The following is a 22233-nucleotide window of genomic DNA, read 5'->3' as shown; positions in this document are numbered from 1 at the left end:
TTTTAACCTTTCCTTGACTTTTGAAGAATTGATGGGATTATATATTTATATAAAATTTTCAAAAACAAATTACATTGGTCCCAACTCATATCCAAAAAATTATTAACTTATATAGGTTATTAATTTATCAAGTATTAATTTATAGAGGTTTTAGTATATCACATTTGCCTTCCCTTACAAAGCATGCACACATATACCAAATACAATTGCCTGCAAATAGGGTTCTCAGTCTTTATTCTTGGAGGAGCGGTGTTTTCTCTGACCACTGAGAATACGTGAGATATGTAGACCTCTGCTAAAGGCTTGGTTAAAGAGCATTCTCGTTTGGAACTCCGATATGAATGGGAACCAGGCCATAAACGCTATTGGAATAAACAAGAGAGAACCCATCACGAGGTCGTAGACCCAAGCCAACGTCATCACCCAAGACCATATCCCTGGTTGTTGAATCAGAGGCTTACAAGATTGTGCAATCTGGAAGGAGAACAGTAAAATAATTTAATATGAACACAATCCTAAACATCCTCAAGGATTTGGAAAACCCTAGAAGCAGAATACATAAAAATATCTCAGACACTCAATAAAGACATGTTTTAAAACATTTGGCGAAGTTTGATAGAGCAGGAAGACTTACAAGTAGTAATCCCCATCCAGTTGGGATTAATGCAAGCATGCAGAGGAAGACGTCTTGGGGTAGTATAAGACGACAAGTCATGAGAGTAATGAATATTGCCATAAATGCGAGAAACAAGGAAACCTTGATGATCCTGAATAAAAGTTGGAACTCTGTTCCCAGCCGTCGCCTTGCATAATCCAAAACCTGTGATAGTTGCATTGAAAACAAAATCCATCGCTTAGCACCCATGGATCACTTAACATATTTATATCTAGCATTCAAGGAGACTCGGACAATTTAATCAGTCTAGTATCTCATATAGAAAAAAACTCGACATGAACTGTTCTACATACCGTCACAGTGAGTAAAAGGATTAAGATCAGTAACCATGAAGCCCCAAAAACCTGGAAAAAAAAAGTATTTAGCAAAACTAAGAGACTCAAGTAATGAATTCAAAAAGGAAGCGACATAAGTAGCTTACCCATAAACTACTATATTTATTTTTAAAGGCGCTGAGTTGATACACAAGTCCGTACTGAAATATGAAGAAGCGTAATGCAAAAAAAATCTCAACAACGATACCCCATTTTCCCGAGTGTTGAAGATGTTCAATATCCTTCTCCCACCATGATTCCCAGCTCTTCTCTGGAGGAACACCTATCCCCCCATTATCATATTCAATCCATTTTTTCCAATCTGCCCAGTCTTCGACAATTTCATGCCACTCAAAACCAGATGGGTTGAATAAGAAAGGAGCAAAGAGCCATGTACCCACCATGAACCATATCGAAATAGTGAACAACCCTATATAGGTTGGGCCAAATATGTGATACACGAGTAGGAGAATCCCTAGCTCAGTAGCCTTCACAAAATGACTACGAGAGTAAAACCTGTAGTTTTCAGCAAATTTGGCATGGAACACCACAAATCCACGGCCAGTACCTCTGTATTCTGCGCCTCCATGCAACAATGTCTTGCAGTAGTAATGAAATTTTGTCCCAAGTTGAAATGTGAAAAATACGGAAGCAAGTTGTAGCTGCATCAATACAAAATCAAATAGGGCGTCATAAAATCCCCTCTCAAGCCCAATCTCCATGATCATAGGCATGGCCATCAAAAAAACAATCTGCACGAACGACTGCGAAGCAAGGATAATTTCCATCATCATAGGCTTGTTCCCCAATTCTTTTTCAACCCCACTTAGAACGAGATACAACCGTCCATAGAGAAATACATAGACCGTAAGCACGGTTAACTGTAAGGAAACAGACAATATGGCTTTAGACTAAGACAAACTTCCATGCATGTTAAATACTAATTGTAGATAAAAAAGGGAGAACTTAGACATACCATGCTACAGAAATAGAACCCAACTGTAGTGAAATAGCAAGAGAGCATACGGAAGAAATCAAATTGGTGGCCTAGTCTATATAGGTCACGACTTAGAGTTTGCTCACCACTTCCGTTAGCTATCTTTGCCTCAAACATTGAAATTTGGTTGAGTCCCACATCTCTCCCTTTACCAACTTGTATGTATTCATGATGACTCACGGTGCCTTCACGTAGAGTAGAATTGAAACCTAAAAGCAGCCAAAATGATATTAAGAAAAGAATAACGTTCTAAATTAGATCATACATATACGTGTTTATGCGTGTCACAGAAGAAAGGAGTTGAAGCAAGTACCTGCAAATATGTCTTCACTTAGATTAATAACTTTAGAAGCTTTGGAGACACCCCCTCTGGTCAGGTGAAATACTCTATCAAAAACATCTGGATGACCGTAATGAAATCGTACCCTATCCAGGAGTTGGGGTAAAATATTAATATTAACTCACAAATTCAGATATCCCTTCCAACATAGAACTTTTCTAAACCAGGAAAAAAAGAAACTCACTTCAAAGGATTAGCTAGCACCCTCTGCCCAATAGTAACAAAGCTATGCTCCTGATTTGACATAAACCATGCAAGACAAGAAACACTGCCACAAGAAACGAGAGAAATAGGAGATCACTTTGTGTGCGAGGACCAAAACTGATATCTAAAAAGAAGAAGTGTTTAAACAAAATAGATTCATAGAAAGGGCTTAATTAAATATATCATAATACCTATCTTTTCTTATTATATATATACACAGTACCTCAAGGGTTCTCGATTGTATAGCATAGTTAAGAAAGTATATTTAGAAATGTTTTTTCGTGATACCTTCGTGTGAAAATATGCTCTCTTAGTCCAAGTATCGTAGGATATCTCACGCCTCCATTCTTTTCAAGAAATTCTTGTAGCAAGTTCCTCATTTTGAAAGCTTCTTCTATGTAATAATCCTGTTTATTGAATTTTTTAGATCTTCAGATTTTGATATGAAGAGAAATTTTGCTAGAGAATACTAGAAAGCATATTGAGATTCACAATTCACTAGGCTCTGCTGATAAAAATAAAATTAGTTGACGCACCTGGTTCATGTCTATTGTCTGCAACGCTTCTCCGCGTGTAAAAATGATAGCATTGTTCTGATTTTCCGGTTTTCCTTCTCCTATTATAGGAGGTCCTGGTAGTTTAATCTGATAAATGACCTGGAGAAAGATATATAAAGTAAAATAACTGAGAGGATGATTGAGTGGGATTTTTTGAAAATGTATATCACTGTGAGAAGAAGGACACAAAAAAAAAAGAATAGATTTTAGGAAGCTCAATACACAAGCAATTGGGTCATGAATATTGAGCACCAAAGTTTAAGATGTTGTAGTGAGTTTTCGCAGTTTCGATCTTGTAATATCTATACCTGGTCTAGCATATGACCAGAATCAGAGGAATCGGTAGAATAGGTTTGTGGAGCAGCTTTGACAAGAGCTGAGTAATAAAAATTTTCACTTGTCCCCTTACTATATATATGTGTTTGCTCAACCTCATCGATATAAGCAACACGTAAAGATGGGTACCTGCCACAGTGAAAAATCAAGCTTCATTAACGTATATGAGAAGGAAATAACAGATCAAACTAATAATTATGATGAAAGAAGGCATACGTAGTCATAAGCGTCAATATGTCTTTAGCACGTTGGTCACCAGATCTCTTATGTATACTGTATTGTTGGCATGCGACCACATAGGTGAATTTAATATCAGCAAGTGCTTGACACTCAGCCCAGAGTGAACTTCCACTACTTGAAGCTTCGGCACTCTTGTATCCTTTCATTAATTCTTGAACAAAACAAAAGCATTTGAGGGAACATGTCCATAGTTTCTACAAATAAAAGTAATCATAACAAAGACTTTCATGCACCTCTTTCATTAGCTAGATCAAAGAAGGCCTGAAGCTCCAAAGCCTTTTGGTAATACATCATGCCTCGCACTGGTTGATCAAATTAAAAAAAAAAAAAAAAAAACTCACTCACAACTTTTTAAGTTCAGTTTCTTGTTTTTTTCGTCCAGTGAAAGAGCGAAGTATAAAATTCGTCTAGTGAAAGACCACATACCTGTTTTGGTCAGTGTTTGGCCCCTGTAAGATGCCCAAAGACGAATCTCCTCTTTCAAATAATCTATTGCGTCGAGTTCTTCCTCAGTGCCACATTTAACTCGTTCCAGAAAGTTTTTCCATTCATCTGGACGTAAAGTACAGACTCAGTTGAAAAAAAGAGTGTCAAATGATATTTGTGGGGGAGATAGAAAGAGTGAAAGACATGAAAAACCTGGAAATATTTTCTGCAAGTAAAACAGTATTGAGACTCCATCATTTTCCTTTTCCAGATCAAATGTGGAGAAAAGGACATCCTCTGAATAGTATGGTGTTAGTGCCCTAAGGAAAACACAAGCAAATAGTTGTCAATAAGATGTTTTATTGCTCTTGGATTTCTTATGGCTTCAAAATCTTGCAGGAAATTAAGAGTGCAATTACAGAGTTTCTTCCTCAATGGAGGTGGCCAAAAAAGAAGTTGAAATTAAGTCAATAGAACCTACGAAAAGGAAAGCATGTTTTGGATTTTGGGTGCACCAGGCATTTCCATGAATAATGAGTTTGAAAAGAATGTAAGACGCCTTCGCGCTTCCAAGTTGGATGGAACATCCATAGCCGACTCTTTGACAGTAAGCAAAAGATGAAGCCTCTTGATCTGCCGGGAGAAAAAAAAAATAGAGAATCACACACAGCTTAGAGTCAAATGCACCCCTTTTCATGGAAACAAGAATGGTGCAAGGATGAAATTTTAAAGAGGAGACTTGCTCTCTCTTTCTCGGCTTCTGTTTGAGAGAACGCTGGGAACTGGAGTTTGCTGAAATATTTATGTTGGTGATGAACCTTGTATGATCCAGAGTGGCATAACTCTAGCAAGCTATATAAAGGAAATTATAAATGAGCATGCTTCAAAAAAAAAAAAAAAAAAAACATTGATCAACCATTCAACAAAAAAACCTTAAAGTCAGGTGATCTTACTTGAAACCTCTTCCTTTAGTATGTCTTTTGTCACCATTTCTAATATTTTCAGCAAGACATTAACAATCTGAATCTTGTCCTTGTCTTTGTTTTGCAGCTGTTGCAAGAAGGCTAATTTCAGTTATTCTCCTGAATTCGCGCCAAGGGTGATGAGATGTTGAACATGGTATGGCTACAAGGCTTACCACATATTCAGTTAGCTTAACAAAGTGGCCATGCAGATCAGGAAGAACACTCAAATTCAACTCTGTCAAGAGTGTATCTTTCTCTATATGTGTGTCAATAATGGTGAAAACTGTGGTTATGAGCCTGTACAAAGACAAATAAATTAGGAAAGGACAACTATATAGGATAAGCTAATTATAGGAAAAGTTTATATAAGATAAGTTTTGTGATACTTACATTAAATCACTATTTCCGGTGACCAGAGTATTCAAGAGTTTCTTAATAGAAGCATAACACTCTCTAACAGCACAACTCATGCAATTGTCCTCAGCCAGTATATTTTTCAGTTCACGGTGTTTTCCATTCCTTTTTTTTGCAATATCCACGGCTATTGGGATCTACCATGTATAAACACAAGTACATATGCAAATAAGAACCGAAATCGGAACGTAAGATCAGATTTAAGACAAGGATAATATTTACCTTACTGGCCAACAGAAAAATTGGCCAGCGGATAAAATCCAGATCAGGGTAAGCCCAACATGACATCAGCAGGAGTTCCAGTTCCCTACATACTTATCAACATTAATTAATCAGTAAACTCTTCTCCAGCTAGAAGGATTTAGCAATAACTTTTAGTTGTCAAACGGACGAAAATTCGATGGCAGACTCAACCTATTGCTAATCAGATCCTCTTCTCGAAAACTATTAATTATGGTGTTCCACATCTGAGAAAATTGTTTTGCTTCCTTGCCATTAGTATTTGGGATCTGAAAAAGAAAAAAAAACAACAACTCAAAGTGAGTTCTATTCAAAAGCAATGATACTGAGAACTCACATTTTAATTTTAATAAATATAGGTTTGCCTCATATATCTTGATATTTCATATATACATATAGCCGTATAATAATAGTAGGAAGCAGACCTTGTGGCACTTGCGAGAGAAAGCCAATTTAATTCCTTTTTCTTTCGTATTCTCATTTGGAATCAAACAAGCATTAAAGGCTCCTGGTAAGGACTGAAATCTAGACCTCAACATTCCAAGTGTTTGGATCTGAGAAAATGAAATAAACTTCTTTCAAGAAACAATATAGCTAGGAAACGCAAGCCAGAACCTAAAGGATAAATTCTAGAGCATCAATTATTTCTCAATGCTAAGCCTCCCAAACAGTTCTATACCAAAAGTTCCGTATAAATCCATTGAAATCTATACTTATATATACTCAACAAAGACCAACTAACTTGTTAAAATATATATGGTTAGTTGATACCACACCAAAAAAAAAAAAAAAAACATATGGTGCTTAGTTAGGCTTTTGTGACATTATGCCAATGTTTGAACTATTTTATTCTTCCATAACCCTTAAAAAGATTTATTAGCATGTCATTTCCTCATGAAATAAGCTGTTCCTAAATTCTTTTAAAATTTATGGTAAAGAAAGTATGAACCTCTCCGATGTGTCGAAAAGCTCCATATAAACCTCCAACCAGAGTTGATACTATAGCATACCATATTTGAGTGTCCATGAAATAAACCTGCATATGAAAGTTAGCGTAGATTGGGGAGAGTGTGAGAAATGACCATATGGAAATGAAGAATCTATTCTAACTCACAAGGATAACAGGTGACCAGAGTGTGATCACAACACCTCTATTGTTCTTAACTGAAAAAACAAAACAAAAGGAAAAACCAGATTATTGAATAAAGGCTTCACTATGTAATAAGAAAATATCCACATGCTATTAACCATTACCATGAGGGAAAAACTCGGGCAACCAGTAGCCTGGCATAGGAACACTCATAATTTCTTTGGTTGGACCCATAAGAGGCTTAATCTGCTTTGAAGATGGAAGTATGAGAACATATATATGGACTGACGAAAATGTCACTAAAATTCAGCCGTGACGTTATTAGAGAAACGCATGTCTCTAAGTTTTAATGTTAATGTTTCCTTACATACAGCAAAACAAAAAGTTGAAGATAAGTGAAATTGTGATACCTCCACATAATAACTGAATGCAAGCTTTGAGGTTAACAAGACAATCCAGAACATCATGTACCTAAAATCATTCATAGAAACCTCATTAGGAAATTTAGGAAGACCAACCAACATTTCAACAAGCATATGCATGTTCTTACTTGTAGATTGACCATGCACTTTCATGCATACCTCTTCCTATATACAGTTCAGGCTGCGTCACCAAGAATCATGATCAATCACCTTGTTTATCAACATGTATGAATTGACAGTGTATCAACATAGGATATATTAATAATATACCTGAGACCACCACATTATCAATTTCACTGGCCTAAAGTCAGACTTTTCAAGTGTACGTCGGATGCTAGGAATCAAGAGCAACATTTCCGGGAGCATGTTTGGGGATAAGTAGATAAGAATAGCCACAATGAAAATAGAGGTGTGGCTGTATGCGTAAGTTAATGGCATGAGTAAAACCCATACTGCAGCCGCCACTGCCTTGAAGATGTATCTTTGCCTCACATGTGTTGACATGCTATGTCTTGCTTTCCAGCTCAGAGCTATATCAAGGAAAGCTGCAAATTTGAGGACGTAGTCAGAGATATATAATGCAAAATTAGTTTCTATTCACTTGCATCATCATTGTGACATTTTCACCATAAATTTCCTAGAAAATTAAGACTGTACTAGATTTTAACCCGCAATATACCACGGAGATATATTTTTTTCAAAAAATAAAAAATTAATATGTTTAGTAGATTAAAAATATATATAATTTATTTTTTGTATTTTCTAAATGTACAACTCTTATATCTATATATTATTTAGCATACAATAACTATGTTTAATTTTTACTGTTAAAAGTTATAGGAAGAATAACAAACAGTTTATTAAGTTAAAATTTAGATTATAACTAAATCATTCAAATTTTAATTATATTTGTTTTACTAATATAATTGTATTTTGATTTTTATATATATGATTAGTGAACAAACTATATCATGTATTGATATATATTTGTTTTATTAATATAATTATAGGATATATTTGTTTTAGTTTCATTTTAGTGAACAAACTATATCATATATTAATATATATTTGATTAAATTATATATGTATATATATATATATATGAGATGATATAACAATAATTTTTAACAGACATAACTTTCTGATATTTTTAATTATTGGGAAGCATTTTTGAACCTTCATATTTTGTTACAGAAATTTGATATATATCTATATAAACATTTTCGTCGTTAATGTTTGAAATTTGAGCTTTAATGATCTAATTCAAATGCGTCGGGTTTTATCAGGTTTAATTTTAGAAAAATTCTTTCTAATGCCCTTTTCACACTACCCCTTTTCAATTCTACCCTTTTCTATTTACCATTTTCATTTATACCCTATTTAAATTTTTAATGACCATTTTACCCCTATTTGTAAATTGATTTACGTTAACAAAATGAAATATTAATATTTTGCGCCTAAATTATTCCAAAACAAAATTTCCCGCCAAAAATTTTCGAAAAAAAATTTCCCGCCAAAAAACATTTTCGAAAACATTTTTCCCGTAAAATTTTTTTTTGGCGGAAAATAGATTTACAAGGGATATTAAAAGGGTTTAAAAATATTTTAAACGATTTACAAAAGATTTTAAAAGGGTTTAAAAGATTTACAAGAGATTTTAAAAGGGTTTTAAAAGATTTACAAGAGATTTTAGAGGGCTTTAAAAGACTTACAAGAGTTTTTTAAAGATTTTTAAAGGGTTTAAAAGTGTTTCAATAGAATTACAAGGGATTTTAAAGGGTTTTAAAAGATGTACAAGAGTTTTTAAAAGATTTAAAAAAAAAATATAAGAAAACCCTTTAAAAACTCTTGTAATTCTTTACAAAATGGTTCAAAAAGAGTTGTAAATGTTTTAAATACTTACAATTCTTTTTCTAAGAGTTAAAAAATGCTTGTAAAGACTTTATAAGAGTTTTAAAAGGATTTACAAAGGTTTAAAATCCTTGTAAATCCTTTTAAAACTCTTTAAAAACTCTTGTAAATCATGTTTTACCCTTTTATAAGCTTTTAAAATCCTTGTAAATCATTCTTTACAACTTACTTATCTTTTAAAAACGATTGTAAACCATGCAAACCTTTTTTAAAATCTCTTGTAAATCATTCTTTGACACTTACATATGCGTTAAAAACGATTGTAAATCATGTTAACCCCTTTTAAAATCCCTTGTAAATCATTCAATACCACTTACTTATGCTTTAAAACGATTGTAAACCATACAAACACTTTTAAAATACCTTGTAAATCATTCTATGCCACTTACTTATGCTTTAAAAACGATTGTAAATCATGTTTTACCCTTTTATAAGCTTTTAAAATCCCTTGTAAATCATTCCAATACCACTTACTTATACTTAAAAAAACATTGTAAACCATGCTAACCCTTTTTAAAAATTCTTGTAAATCATTCTATGCTACTTACTTATGCTTTAAAAACGATTATAAATCATGTTTTACCCTTTTATAAGCTTTTAAAATCCCTTGTAAATCATTCAATACCACTTACTTATGCTAAAAAACGATTGTAAACCATGCTAACCCTTTTTAAATCCCTTGTAAATCATTCTATGCCACTTACTTATGCTTTAAAACGATTGTAAATCATGTTTTACCCTTTTATAAGCTTTTAAAATCCCTTGTAAATCATTCAATGCCACTTACTTATGCTCAAAAAACGATTGTAAATCTTGTAAAACTATTGTAAAAAGTTTTAAAATGATTTTCAAAGGTTTAAAAAGGGGTTTTAAAGTATTTACCTATGTTTTTAAAGACTTTAGAAAGATTTTAAGAGGTTTTAAAATGATTTACAAGAGTTTTTAGCAACTATCAAAGCTTTTAAAAAACTTTACAAGGTTTTTTAAAAGAGTTTTTAAAAAATTTACAAGGATTTTTAAAAGCATTTTTTTGGCTGGGAAAAAAATATTTACGAGAAAATTTTTTGGCGGGAAACTTTTTTTTTGGCGGGAAAAAAAGTTTGGTAGAAATTTTTTTTGGCGGGAAAAATAAATTTTGGCGCCAAAAATTTGGCGGGAAACTTTCAGTTTCCAATTATATGTTCTTATTAGATGAGGGTAATTTGGTCATTCTGTTCAAAGAAAGGGATATTCTTAAAAATAAACCATATAAAAAGGTATTCTTGCAAAAGGGTAGTAAAAAAAGGGTAATTTTGTAAATCTGCCTTAATTTTATTCGGATCTTGAATAACTTTAATGGGTCAGGTTCTTTACCGGGTTTTATTGTTTTCGGATCCCGAATAACATTAATTCTTGGAAAAGCTAACATTTTCTACAAAAACAATAATTAAAAAAGAAATTAATTATTTAATTACCAAATTTAATATATCTAATATCTCTAAACTAACCATATTTTTTATTTACCTTAACTAATTTCCTAAAACCTCTCTACCTAATTTAAACATAAATATATGATTCTTCTTATAATTTTATTTGATTTTAATTTTATATTATTTTGAATTTATACAAAATACATATAGTTAATAAAATATTTGATTTTTTCTGTATATGAAGTGGTTCGAATTTTTTAGAACGGATATATATAAGTCAATCGATGAAAAAATAATATGTGTACAATGTCTCACATTACTTAAAAGAATTGGTCCATAATTCAGAGTCATACTATCAAAAGGACTAAAATGATTCTGAATACAAACACAAGAAACTTGAGTTCTCAGACGTCCAAAACTAAAAGTGCTCGATTTATTCTGGTTCTTTGTTTTTCAAAGAATGGTAAATTTTTAAAAGTTTCAAAATATTATAAATAGTTAACCCTTATTAAAGTAAAATATTATATTTGTTTCAAATATTAAATTGTTTTATGAAGTTTCAAATATTATAAATATTTAAAATTTATAATAATTGAATAAGAAGTTTAAACATTATAAATATTTAAACTTTATACTACGGTTAAATCGTAGAATTTATGGGTTTATGCCTTTAATAATATGGGACGGTATAATACGGATGAAATCCTAAAATTAAGATCCAAAATCTAATTATACAATCTTACACTCTAAACCAAAACAAATACAACTTAAAATTTATTTATTTTTAAAACACATCTCGAGTCTTATATAGAAAGTTTAAACATTATAAATATTTAAACTTTATACTACGGATGAAATCTTAAACTGATTTGGGTTGATAATAATATGGGACGGTATATTATAGGTGAAATTTTAGAATTAATAATCAAAATATAAATATATAATCTTAAACAGTAAACAAAAAAAATATTCACAAAACAAATACAACTTAAAATTTGTTTTTTAAAGAAACACAACTCGATTGTTTTATAAGAAATTTATATAAACAATTAAACTTTATAATATGGATGAAATCCTAGAATTGACGGATTTGAATTGATATTACTACATGATTGTATACTACAAATGAAATTAACAATCAAATACAATTATACAATCTTAAACACTAAACAACATAAACAATATTAACAAAATAGGTACAACTTAAATTTTCAAATCTTTAGTTAAAAAATATTGTTTTGTGGTGTACCATACATTTAAATTAAACAAAATAATAGTATATATTTATAAATTATCTTAAATACAAAAATTTAAATTTTTTATAAAAATATAAGCCCGCGGTATACCGCAAGTTAATATCTAGTAGTATACATAATAATATACCTTATTATTTGTCATATAATTATAAAACAATAATATGTTGTTTTTAGACATTTTATAGGTGAACGTCATGATCTATAAAATAGGAAAATCGAGCAACTGCTAAAAATGTTATATACAAGTTTTAGTATCACACACCTTGGAAAAGGTTTAATTTAGCAGCTGTGATGAAGACGCTCAAAACCTTATGAAAGACCGCACCCCCAGATTCACTGGTTTCATTCCAAGCAATTATGATCATTGCCTAAACCACACCCACGAAATCCATCAAATTACATAATCAGTCAAGATTTGTACAAGCTTACAAAGAAAAATTCAAAGAAAGCAAGTGGTTCGGGTACCTGCAAAGACAAGATATAAAAACTCCACATTCTGTCAAAACTTCTAAATAGATGCCAAAAGGTGCGTATCTCAACAAAATTGACTTTTCCGACACATCCATCTCCCAGATCTGGTTTCTTCTGCAGCGTTGCAAACATTAACCATGAAATTCTTGATAACAAAATTTCAGTGAGAAAATATATATATGTAACACTTCCTTTTAGCTCTTTTCTCAATACTACTTATGTATTATTATTTAAGGCGGTCAGAACTTGTAAATTGAGCTAAATAATCATACATCTAACGTGGTATCAATTCGAAATATAACCGATCTCCTAAAGACTTATCAAGTTCTACACATACCTCACTTTTATTCAGACCAAGTTGTTGAGATGTCTTACAAAAGAAATCAGCATTGGCTTTCATAGGCCACCCTAACTTATCAAGGTATTGTTTTGACCTGCAAGTTATATTAGAGACAAAAGAGTCATCATGTGACATTCAAAAAGGATATGGAATTAGATGATAAATGCATCTTTGAATATATTGTACCAGAAGTATTCGTTCAAGTCGTCATAGTTTCTCCACTCAGAATGCTTTCCTTCGCCACTTTTTTTTGCTTCCTGTATTACGAAAATTGATATCAGTATTAATTGGGATGCAAACAAAAGAAAATCCAAGAGCAAATGGCCAAGAAAGCAAACAACCTCGGCTATTGTCTTGTAAACAGGAGTCACTACTTTCGTCAAGAAATCTTCATCTTTACCACTATATGTTGGGTTTTTAGGCTTATATTTCTTCTTACTACCTTTACTCTCCAACATCTCAAACAACTCAAACGCCATCTGAAATCACCCGGACAGATTAAATTTTAACGTGGAAAGACTGTTAGGTTGTTTGTGCATAATTTAAAACACTTTAAAGCCCAATAGAGAGAACTCATTCTAAACAAAAAAAAAAACAGCTCGTAAGGAGAGATGTTCGTTAGAGTTATAAGCCATTGACTAATCATAGGCACAAATAGGAAAATTTTGAAACTGAATCCATACATGGTGATAGATATAGCAAAGGCACTCGGGCATGAATCTAAGGTTTGCAGCTTCTCCCCATATTAAAAGATAGAGTCCTGTATATAGTAGTTTCCTCTGTTGTACCACCTTTTGTTGCTTATCCTTAGGGAACCTATACAAGTTGGCAACAAAAATAATATAACTGGAAAGACTCAGTAAGATTGCAATGCAAATTATTGGAGTAAGTGAAGCCGAAGGAGAAGCCTTACCTAAGGCTGCTTTCCAGGCCCACATGATTACACCATTTATTGTAATTTCCTAATAATTTCTCCATCACTGTATCCAAGGCTCGATCATCCAACAACTATGTGAACATATTGATGAGGTTATTAGTGCAAATCAATACACAAAAAAAAAAAAAAAAAAAATGGACTTGACACAGAGCAAGAAAACACAAGACATACATTTGGTTGTCTCTGGGTTTGTCGCATTTGGACATTAGCAAGTAACAAAATCAAGTGCTCTCTTTGATTTGAAACATTATCTTTCTGCCATTTCAAGATCAATCATCAATCTCAACACAATTTTAAAATAAACAAAACAGTGAAAAAAAATAATTTAAACATAAACCATGGTCATCTGTTTCAATACGTACGGAATTAATAACTATTATTGACAGAATTTTTTTATGATAAAGCACGGCGAAAGAAACCGGAAAAAAAGAGTAATACAGTGGGAAAATGAGAAAAGAGTGAAGGGGAACAATTTAACCAAATTCCGCCAGTGTATAGTCATTTTGGTTATTTTGAATTCATTTCACCCCTCTAGAGAATCATTTTATTCACTTCCTCATGTTCTAACTAATCAGGATCTACTATCTAATAAAAAACATTAAATTCATTTAATTGTAAAATCTAATAAATTGAAAATATATATATATATATATCGGTTTGAGTTACAAAAAAGGGCTAGAGTTTATATTTTATAATTAAACCAGGTTAAATATTAGTTTAGATTTATAAACAGTTTAAGTTTTACAATTAAACGAGGTGAAATGTCGATTTAGGTGTATAAAGAACCTTAAGGTTATAGATTTTACAATCAAACGAGGTTAAATATCGGTTTATAATAAACAAAGATTAGAGTTTAGATTTTGTAAATAAACTAAATTATATGTCAGTTTGGATTTAAAAAGAGTAGTTAAAATTTAGATTTTACAATCAAATAAGTTTAATTTTTAAAATATTATGTATCAGATTCTGATTGGTTAGATTAAGAGGGGTGAATAAAAGGATCCACCCGTGAACCAAAGAATTGTTCCGCTATTTTGGTTAGCAAAATTAATTTGTTCCATTTTAATTGTTACTAATAGTAAAATAAAAATAAAAATAAAAATCTATATATATTAAAGCAGTATTATTATTAAATTAAATCATCACCTGAAAGCGAAACATAGTTTTTAGCCAGTCTAGCACGTCTTCATCGTCATTGATCTTGTGACCTATCTGCCATGTTAAGTCACTTGTGTAACGAATTGCCTTTAATACAGCTACAATCTGCAGAGTACATAAATTCAAATATTGATGCTTTTTTTTTGTTTAATTTAATCAAAGTGGCAGTTAAACAGAAAAACCACGACATTAATCTATGTAACCTTAGGATCTCTCATCATAGCGTGATTTTTACTATCAGGATCGAGGGGAAGAATATTGTAAGGCACATAGATTTTGTTTTTTGCTTCCACCTCGGCATGGGATTCCAAAATCTACGTACAGACAAAAAAGAATGAACGTAAACATCGAGGAAATTAAAGATATGTTAATCTAGCTAGTATCAGATTTACCTTAGCAGCCACTTTGATATTAGCTTTCCGATGAACAGCATCCAAGACATCATAGAGAACAACAGCAGTTTGATATATTTTTGTACGTTGAGAACTAGAACTACAAAAATAAGCAAGAAAACACTGTGAACGAAAGACGCAAGTGTTATATAACGAAAACCTTTAGCTATAGTACAAACCTGCCAGCACCAGCATTTAGCAAATCATTGATGCCCTCGTCACCATATTGTTGATAGAAACTTTGCATTTCATGTGCATCACTACTCTTCTGTCTTGCCTTTAGAGTACTTTCATTATTCTGCACAAGTCAAAGACACATGATGATTTAATGATGAAGATATGAAAATCTCAAGCGAGCTAGTTTAATATTGGTACCTTTTCTAACCATTGAAGAATTGTATTCTTGAACTGGCGAACATCACGTCCACTTGATGTGGGATCAAGCTCGTTTGCCTTATCTAGCGCATGTGAATGACCTGACAGTATATTTATAGAATCATCCACAGATTTGATGTCAAGATCTTGAAGAAATAAACTCTGAAGTCGTAACGAATATTGATTTATTTTAAAACTCACATAGGAAAGCAACCCGGGGATTAGTATCCTCTACGTCTTTGGCTACACGAAGGATGGGAGTAATATCCTCATGAAGAGAAGATGGAACCAGCTCACTGTCAGGACTAGCTACTGGGAAAAAGTGGCTAAACACAGTTTGGAGAATCTGCCCTCTGTTGGGCTGATTCATGGATACACTTCTTTTGGGGGGCATCTCTTACAATTTTCATACAGCCAAACTGAGAAACCAAACATTATGAAAATATTCGTCAAACATAATGGAAATCTCTGGCCTGAAACTTCTGGGTTCTGGCCTTGCCTCAATTGTGAACAGTTAAAACATAACATCAAAAATGATAAAAAGCAAGTGCCAAAAGTTTTCAAAACAGGGGAAAAGATTATAAAGATCAATGTTTCACCTAACGGCAAAGGAAGCGGACCAAAAACTATGACAGCTTCGTGAACACGCAAGCCAGGTGCGGTCCAGGAACAGAATAAAAAGAAGCTATGATCAACGTCACTTGGCAAAACTAGCACTAGAACAAGCCTTTAAATTAATTGTTGCACTAGTTATAAAAACGTTATTTTTATTTTTAATATAATTTAAAAAGGAAGAGAGGATTAAGAGAGATAGCAATAAAAGAAATTTAAAATGACAATAAAATAGGCGCCATATTTAATTTGTCAACGACATCATCTTTTCTAAGAAATAAAAAAACTTAATCGTATGTCTATCGGTCTATCTTACCTTCCAAGAAGAGGTAGCGAAAAGGAGACAATTAAAAGGCAATAAAATAGACGCCAACTTGTAATAACTTATTATTGGTCAACGACATTAATTTTCTCTAATATAATATACTTAAAAGAAATTTTCACAAAAGTGGACGAAAAAAGATTTGCTCTCACCGTTTGTCAAAGTGAGAACTGGTTTTCACGTTTTGTCTTTTCATTCAATTTCGGACCAAATTACCCTGAGAAAACTTAATAATGGCACAAACCAAACTGTGCAGCAGTTCGTATCGGTTAAGTTGACGGCGTAAACCAAACCCTACAGCAGTTGGTTTCGGTTTAGTTGATGCGGTTCAGTTTTGAAAAAGACAAAAAAAAAAAAACTGAAACGAAGAAACCGAGAAAACGAAAAAGAGAATAACGGAGAGATTGAGAGAGAATCAGAAAGCGAAACAAAATTCAGTATCCATTGCTTCAAAATTCGACATAACTTCGAATTGTTGGGTAGTTGAATTGTGCCACTGAACTCCCACATCCGGTGAAGTGAAAGTTACTGTTTTTCCCGGCGAAGCCAAGAGAAAGTTACTGTTTTTCCCGGCGAAGCCAAGAGAAAGTTACTGTTTTTTCCGGCGAAATTTGAACCTCCGGCGAGATAGCATCTTTAGCTATGGCTGGGAATAAAGCTAACGACGAAGTCCCGAGGAAGCAGCATGGTCCAGGGAAGGAGAAGCGTGTATTAAGAGTTTCCCCGCGGAGAAAACGCTCTGCGACAAAGGCAACGGAGGAACTGGGTTAGAATCTCTAATTTACCGTTTGTTGTCTTTGGGTGTATCAGAATTGTAAAGCTTGTTTGATTAAAGTGTTAGAATTTGTCGGAATTTAGCATATCTTTAGGATGAAAAATTGAGAAGTAGAATTGGAAATCTCTGTTTCCGCCAAAAATATGATTTTGAGTTATAATCTGGAAAATGTCTGTGTACGTACACTACTTCTGTTTGCTCAACAGTATATGACTTTTAATTGCAGGTAGTCCAAGTGTTGCTCCGACTGAAGATCTTACAGTTGAAGAGTTACCACCAAGACTCTTTGCTCTAGACCGGTACCCTTCCGAGACGAAGATGAACGCGTACTCTAAACCGGAGTACATTTCTGACATAGCAAAAGTACTAAAGGGGAAACCAGAGATGCAGTTTCTTCTCAATTCTCCATTTGGGAAACTTTTTAAAATACCCAAAAACAAGGCATCTTTCAATGCTAAGCTTGTCCTTGGACTAATATGCCGTCAGTTAGTGACAAAGAAGGTGAATGAGATGTGGATTGTATTCGGCGGTCATCCAATCAGATTTGGATTAAGAGAATTTAGTATCTTAACTGGGCTGGAATGTGGGAAGTATCCCAAGAAGAAAGACGTTGATGATGTTATCAGTGTGAAACCTGAGTGTGAGAGTGTTTGGAATACTCTGTTTCATGAGAGGTTTGGGAACACGGTTCTAACAATTGCTGATTTGGTGAGCTGGCTGCAGGAGGAGGAAAGCATGGAGGGGTGGAAGCAACTGGCACTATCTCTTATTATTTTGGTTGACGGTGTGGTAGCGGCCCACAGTAACCCCAACAGGCCTACTTCGAAGACTGTCGAGATGACTAAGAACCTGGAGTTTTTCTGCAAATACCCATGGGGAAGGGTGTCCTTTACCCGTACTTTGGGGAGGATAGCAAATTTCCAAACTCCTTACGATGCTCAGAAACTAATAAGGGGTATACTTGTAGGGTCTTATGCACTCCATGGTTTCCCATTAGCTCTCCAGCTTTTAGCTTTCGAAACAATCCCATCAATTGCTAAGCTAGGACCTGATGATGTACCTAACAGGACATTTGCTGAGAGGTCTATCCATCGTCTTGCCTCTCTGCGAGCAATCCGGACATCTCGCATTTTGGAGTGTGAGGCTGCTGATGAGGTGTGTTAAATTGTGTATGTACGTACATAATAAGTAAATGTATATTATCTATGGTTAACATACTTATTTGTGTAGGTTGAGGTCAACTATATTGTGAAACCAGCTGATAATGTTTGTCCTCCATCTCTTTCATGGGATGATGAAGTTGATGATCCAAGGGTTGATTACATTGAGGCACTGTTGATAGATGGGCACCAGTGGCAGGAGGATGAATGGGTTGGAGGCTATGCTAGAGTACCAAAGCAGTCGCGCCCACCACAACTAGAAGAGACAGGTAAGTATAAGTATAAATGTTTTTACTAATTTTTTTGGTATTGCACCTAGAAGAAAACCAATTAATAGCAGCAACTGGTCTATTGTAGATGTTAAGAGGAAACGAAATGCACCGGGCCCGAGCCCTAAAGAACCTGCTATGAAAAACCAGAAATCTGAAATGGACTATGATAAAGAAGAGACTGCTGAGGATTGTTTTGGAGAGCCTGTGCCTGAGAGGTTTATTGTTGAAATGAGGAGGTCTTTGAAGGAGCTGGAAGACCAAATGTATCAAATGCATGAAGATATGAAAGACTTTGTCCGTGACCAGATACGTGCTGCCCTTGATCCAAAAGGCAAAAGGCCAGAACAAACCATACCTTCCCATGATTCGCGGGAACCACCTACTTCTATGGATAAGGCACCGGTTACTGCGAAGAAGCCATCGAGAAGGATGTCTACAAAAGGAAGCACTGGAACGAGAAAGTCTTCAAGGCTGACTCGTGTTTCTCATGATGTGGACACTCCTGCACTTTCTGTTGGCTGTAATTCCAAAGAGGAAGATTTGGATGTCCCTGGAGTACATACCACTGCTTTCGGCGGAAGAAGAAAACCTTCAAAGCCGAAGAAAAATGTTTCTTTTGCTGTTGACACTATTGAGGAGCCTGATTCCAATAAGGAAGATATGCAAGGATTCATTGATGAACAGGTAAGTCATGTACGTACATTGCTAAATATTTTATAATCCATATGTATAACTGTACTGTCTGGTTCGATACAGGATGGCGCTAATAATGAAAGTGATTTTACTGCAAATGATGGATTGAATTCTTCTGCCGCTGAAGAAGAGATATTAGACACTGGATTTTTAATAGTTCCTTATGCTGGATCCACACAATCCCATCTGGTATGTCGTCTACTAATACTCTTAACAATCTGTTTAAATGGTGTACGTACATATTCGCTTAAGAAGTTAGTTAAACTATGTTTCAGGATAGAGGAAATGTTGTTGTTGGTAAGACTGTCTGCTTAGGTTCAATGTTTGGGACTGTCTTTGTAACACAGGAAGAGAGGCCTGTGGAAGAAGCTACTGTTGACACCGAGATGGAAGAAGTTCCATCTAATGTGTCTGCAAGAGTTTCAGAGGTAGATCTTCTGGTAATCGTTATATACAGATTTCCATGACTATATGCATAACTATTACATTAATTTCTTCACTTATCTAACGCTTAACTCTATGGTAGCCTATGTTTCAGGATAATGGACCAAAGGATGTTGCTGAACCTGGCTTAGTTGGTACCCATACAGGGGCCGATGAAATAGCTGATGCTGACATAGAGATGGTAGACAATCCATCAGGTTTACCTTCAACATCTGCACAGGTATGTGTTAGTCACTTGTTCTTTTTCCATATGTGTACGCCCATAAGACTTTGCAAATTATTTTTGTTTCAGGAAGAAGCAAGAGATGCCAGTGCATCGACTGAAGCTAATGGCAGCGAGTCAGAAGAAACTTATGAGCCTTCTGATGGAGACACAGCTCACGTACCTGCCACAAGTGTACGTACATTTTTGTCACTATGTTCTGTGTACATATATATTGTTTCATACATTACTAAAAAGTTTCTTTCCGATGCTAAATTCTACAGGTTGAGGCGGCAGGAGAATCCAAATTAGTGACAGTGATGGAAGTTGAAATACCTGAGAAGACCCACAGTGATCCCCCGTCACCATTTCAAGTAGTTAACAATGTAAGCTAACTCTTGCAACAAATAAAATGTATTATTTACTGTTCAAATGTATAAAATTTATATTATGCAGGTCATACGGGAGTTGGATACCAAAGCCGTTGGTGATTTAGCTGCAGCCACTGATTTGGAGGTAACAATTTGTGTGTTTCAATTCCTATTTTCGGAATAGCATACATAGGATTATATGTGTACATTATATATACTTGTGTACGTTAACTTGCACAGGTAGTCATGGAAGAGCCGTGTATTGTCGAGGGGTCTGTAGAAACTGAGGATCCTAACCCAGGGTCAGATGAAGCAGACAAGACCGATATTCCTAAAAATAATGTATGTACCTATTTTAAACATAGAAAAACGTATGAAACTGTTGTTGACAATCATATTTGTTAACAGGATGAATCAGACAATGCTGCTGCTGTCGAAGCAAAAGAAGAAAAAAAATCGTCCCCAAAGAAAGTGAAGAAACAACTTGTCTATGAACAGGATGATGCCCATCCTCATGGTTTTAAGGCAAAAACAGTATTGGTGCCCGATGTACCAGCTCAACAGATAGAGGTTGTTATCAGGGCTGGAAATGTCTCATACAACCCCCTGGACGTGGTTGACCCTTCAAAAGTAGAGGAATTCAGCAATATCATTAAAGGACCCTCTGTGTAAGTACATTATAGTAAAATGGATTATTTAATATCTCAATCATCATTTTTAAGGTTGTTATCAAATATTTTTCTGGATTTTACAGGATTCACACTCTTTTCGGGTTTCGAAAAGTGCCCAACGACTTTTTTGCGAACCTTCTAACACCTGGTGAATGGGTCGAAAGTACGGTACGTTGCATTTATATACGTACATTCCTTGTTATAAATTGTACATAGATGATTAAATTTTTCGTGGAAGTGTACGTACACTGATATATTTTTTGAACATTTCAGCATTTAGAAATGATGGCAATGTTGATGTGGCACAAGAACGGGGAACAGATGATAGCAAACAGATGTATTGTATTGGACATGATGCTGACGCATCTTCTTACCAAGCGGGTGGGCGACTTCAAGAAGTGTATTAATAAGAACGGGTTCAAATGGGGTAAATTACTGTCCGACATTGCTAATGGAGTTCACATAAACCGTGAACCCAATATGAAGTGGATGAAGGATGTCGATGTTGTGTATGCTCCGATGAACTGGAAGAGTGAACATTGGGCTGCTTTGGGAATCAACCTTAATGAACGGCTAATAACTGTGTATGACGCTTTAATATCGCACACGCGGGAGTCGGCTGTGAAGGCGAGAATGACTCCTATTTGCGAAATGATGCCGTACTTAGTCAGAGCGATGTGCCAGGATGTATTGATTTCTCCGTACTCAGTTGAACCTTTTGAGTATGTGCGTTGTCCTACGGTTGCTCAAAACCCAACTACAGGAGATTGCGGGCCATACACGATGAAGTTCCTGGAGTTGCTTGCGTTTGGACACCCTTTTTCGGATCTGACAACCATTCGAGAAGCAGATATGGTCTTCTACCGTCAGAAATACTCCGTTGACATCTACGAGCACGGCAAGCGGGAGGCCGGTACTGTGCACTTGGTTTAATCGTCCAAGAACAATATTCTGGTTCTTTGCAACCAATTATTATGAACAAACCTGACTTATATATATGATTGCAACTACATTTAATTTGGAGATTGTCAGAAGTTAATTTATTGTCCTCTATCATATTGTCGTACACATCGTTCACTTATAATTACATAATGTAAATGTGTACGTACATATCTATATGTCTCGTACACTGCATATTAACTTTATAACATAACTCAAGTGATAAATTGATTTGACAGCCAACGCTTACCAACACAAGTATGACATTCATTTCAACCGTAATTGCCCCAACCAAATTCACA

General features: G+C 34.3%; 1 protein-coding gene and 1 pseudogene across 6 annotated transcripts; one reads left to right on the top strand and one right to left on the bottom strand.

Moving 5' to 3' along the window:
- Positions 1–95: 95 nt before the first annotated feature.
- On the bottom strand, positions 96–16148 carry GSL09 (glucan synthase-like 9; the record flags this gene model as incomplete). Of its 5 annotated transcripts, none has more annotated exons than NM_001344151.1 (42): positions 127–474; positions 635–820; positions 970–1020; positions 1199–1871; positions 1967–2196; positions 2301–2413; positions 2512–2595; positions 2820–2938; positions 3068–3187; positions 3397–3553; positions 3641–3815; positions 3898–3966; positions 4091–4216; positions 4304–4410; positions 4572–4723; positions 5051–5140; positions 5229–5352; positions 5446–5606; positions 5692–5776; positions 5884–5978; positions 6135–6263; positions 6659–6745; positions 6824–6873; positions 6964–7048; positions 7210–7270; positions 7350–7402; positions 7492–7766; positions 12060–12165; positions 12263–12382; positions 12606–12702; positions 12795–12865; positions 12950–13087; positions 13292–13424; positions 13522–13616; positions 13717–13800; positions 14692–14808; positions 14907–15017; positions 15096–15195; positions 15275–15393; positions 15471–15571; positions 15672–15889; positions 16070–16148. In NM_001344151.1, the coding sequence occupies 41 exons, from the start codon at positions 15862–15864 to the stop codon at positions 458–460; spliced, it is 5259 nt and encodes a 1752-aa protein (NP_001329982.1). The 5 variants fall into 5 exon arrangements, with proteins under 5 accessions (NP_198503.3, NP_001329982.1, NP_001329980.1 ...); NM_001344150.1 differs by having other exon boundaries at positions 226–474; positions 1098–1871; NM_123045.4 differs by lacking the exon at positions 16070–16148 and having other exon boundaries at positions 96–474; positions 1098–1871; positions 15471–15632; positions 15685–15840.
- Positions 16149–17046: 898 nt separating this feature from the next.
- Positions 17047–21925, top strand: AT5G36860 (annotated as a pseudogene; the record flags this gene model as incomplete). The annotated part of the gene is made up of 14 exons: positions 17047–17170; positions 17406–18334; positions 18410–18608; positions 18697–19295; positions 19368–19493; positions 19580–19744; positions 19843–19968; positions 20041–20130; positions 20235–20324; positions 20407–20466; positions 20562–20663; positions 20730–20989; positions 21076–21160; positions 21266–21925.
- Positions 21926–22233: the final 308 nt, after the last annotated feature.

Source organism: Arabidopsis thaliana, chromosome 5, assembly GCF_000001735.4.
Source record: "Arabidopsis thaliana chromosome 5, partial sequence".
In the NCBI taxonomy this organism is placed as follows: domain Eukaryota; kingdom Viridiplantae; phylum Streptophyta; class Magnoliopsida; order Brassicales; family Brassicaceae; genus Arabidopsis; species Arabidopsis thaliana.
Note: the sequence above shows the minus strand (reverse complement) of the source record. Positions and strands in the feature narration are given on the sequence as shown.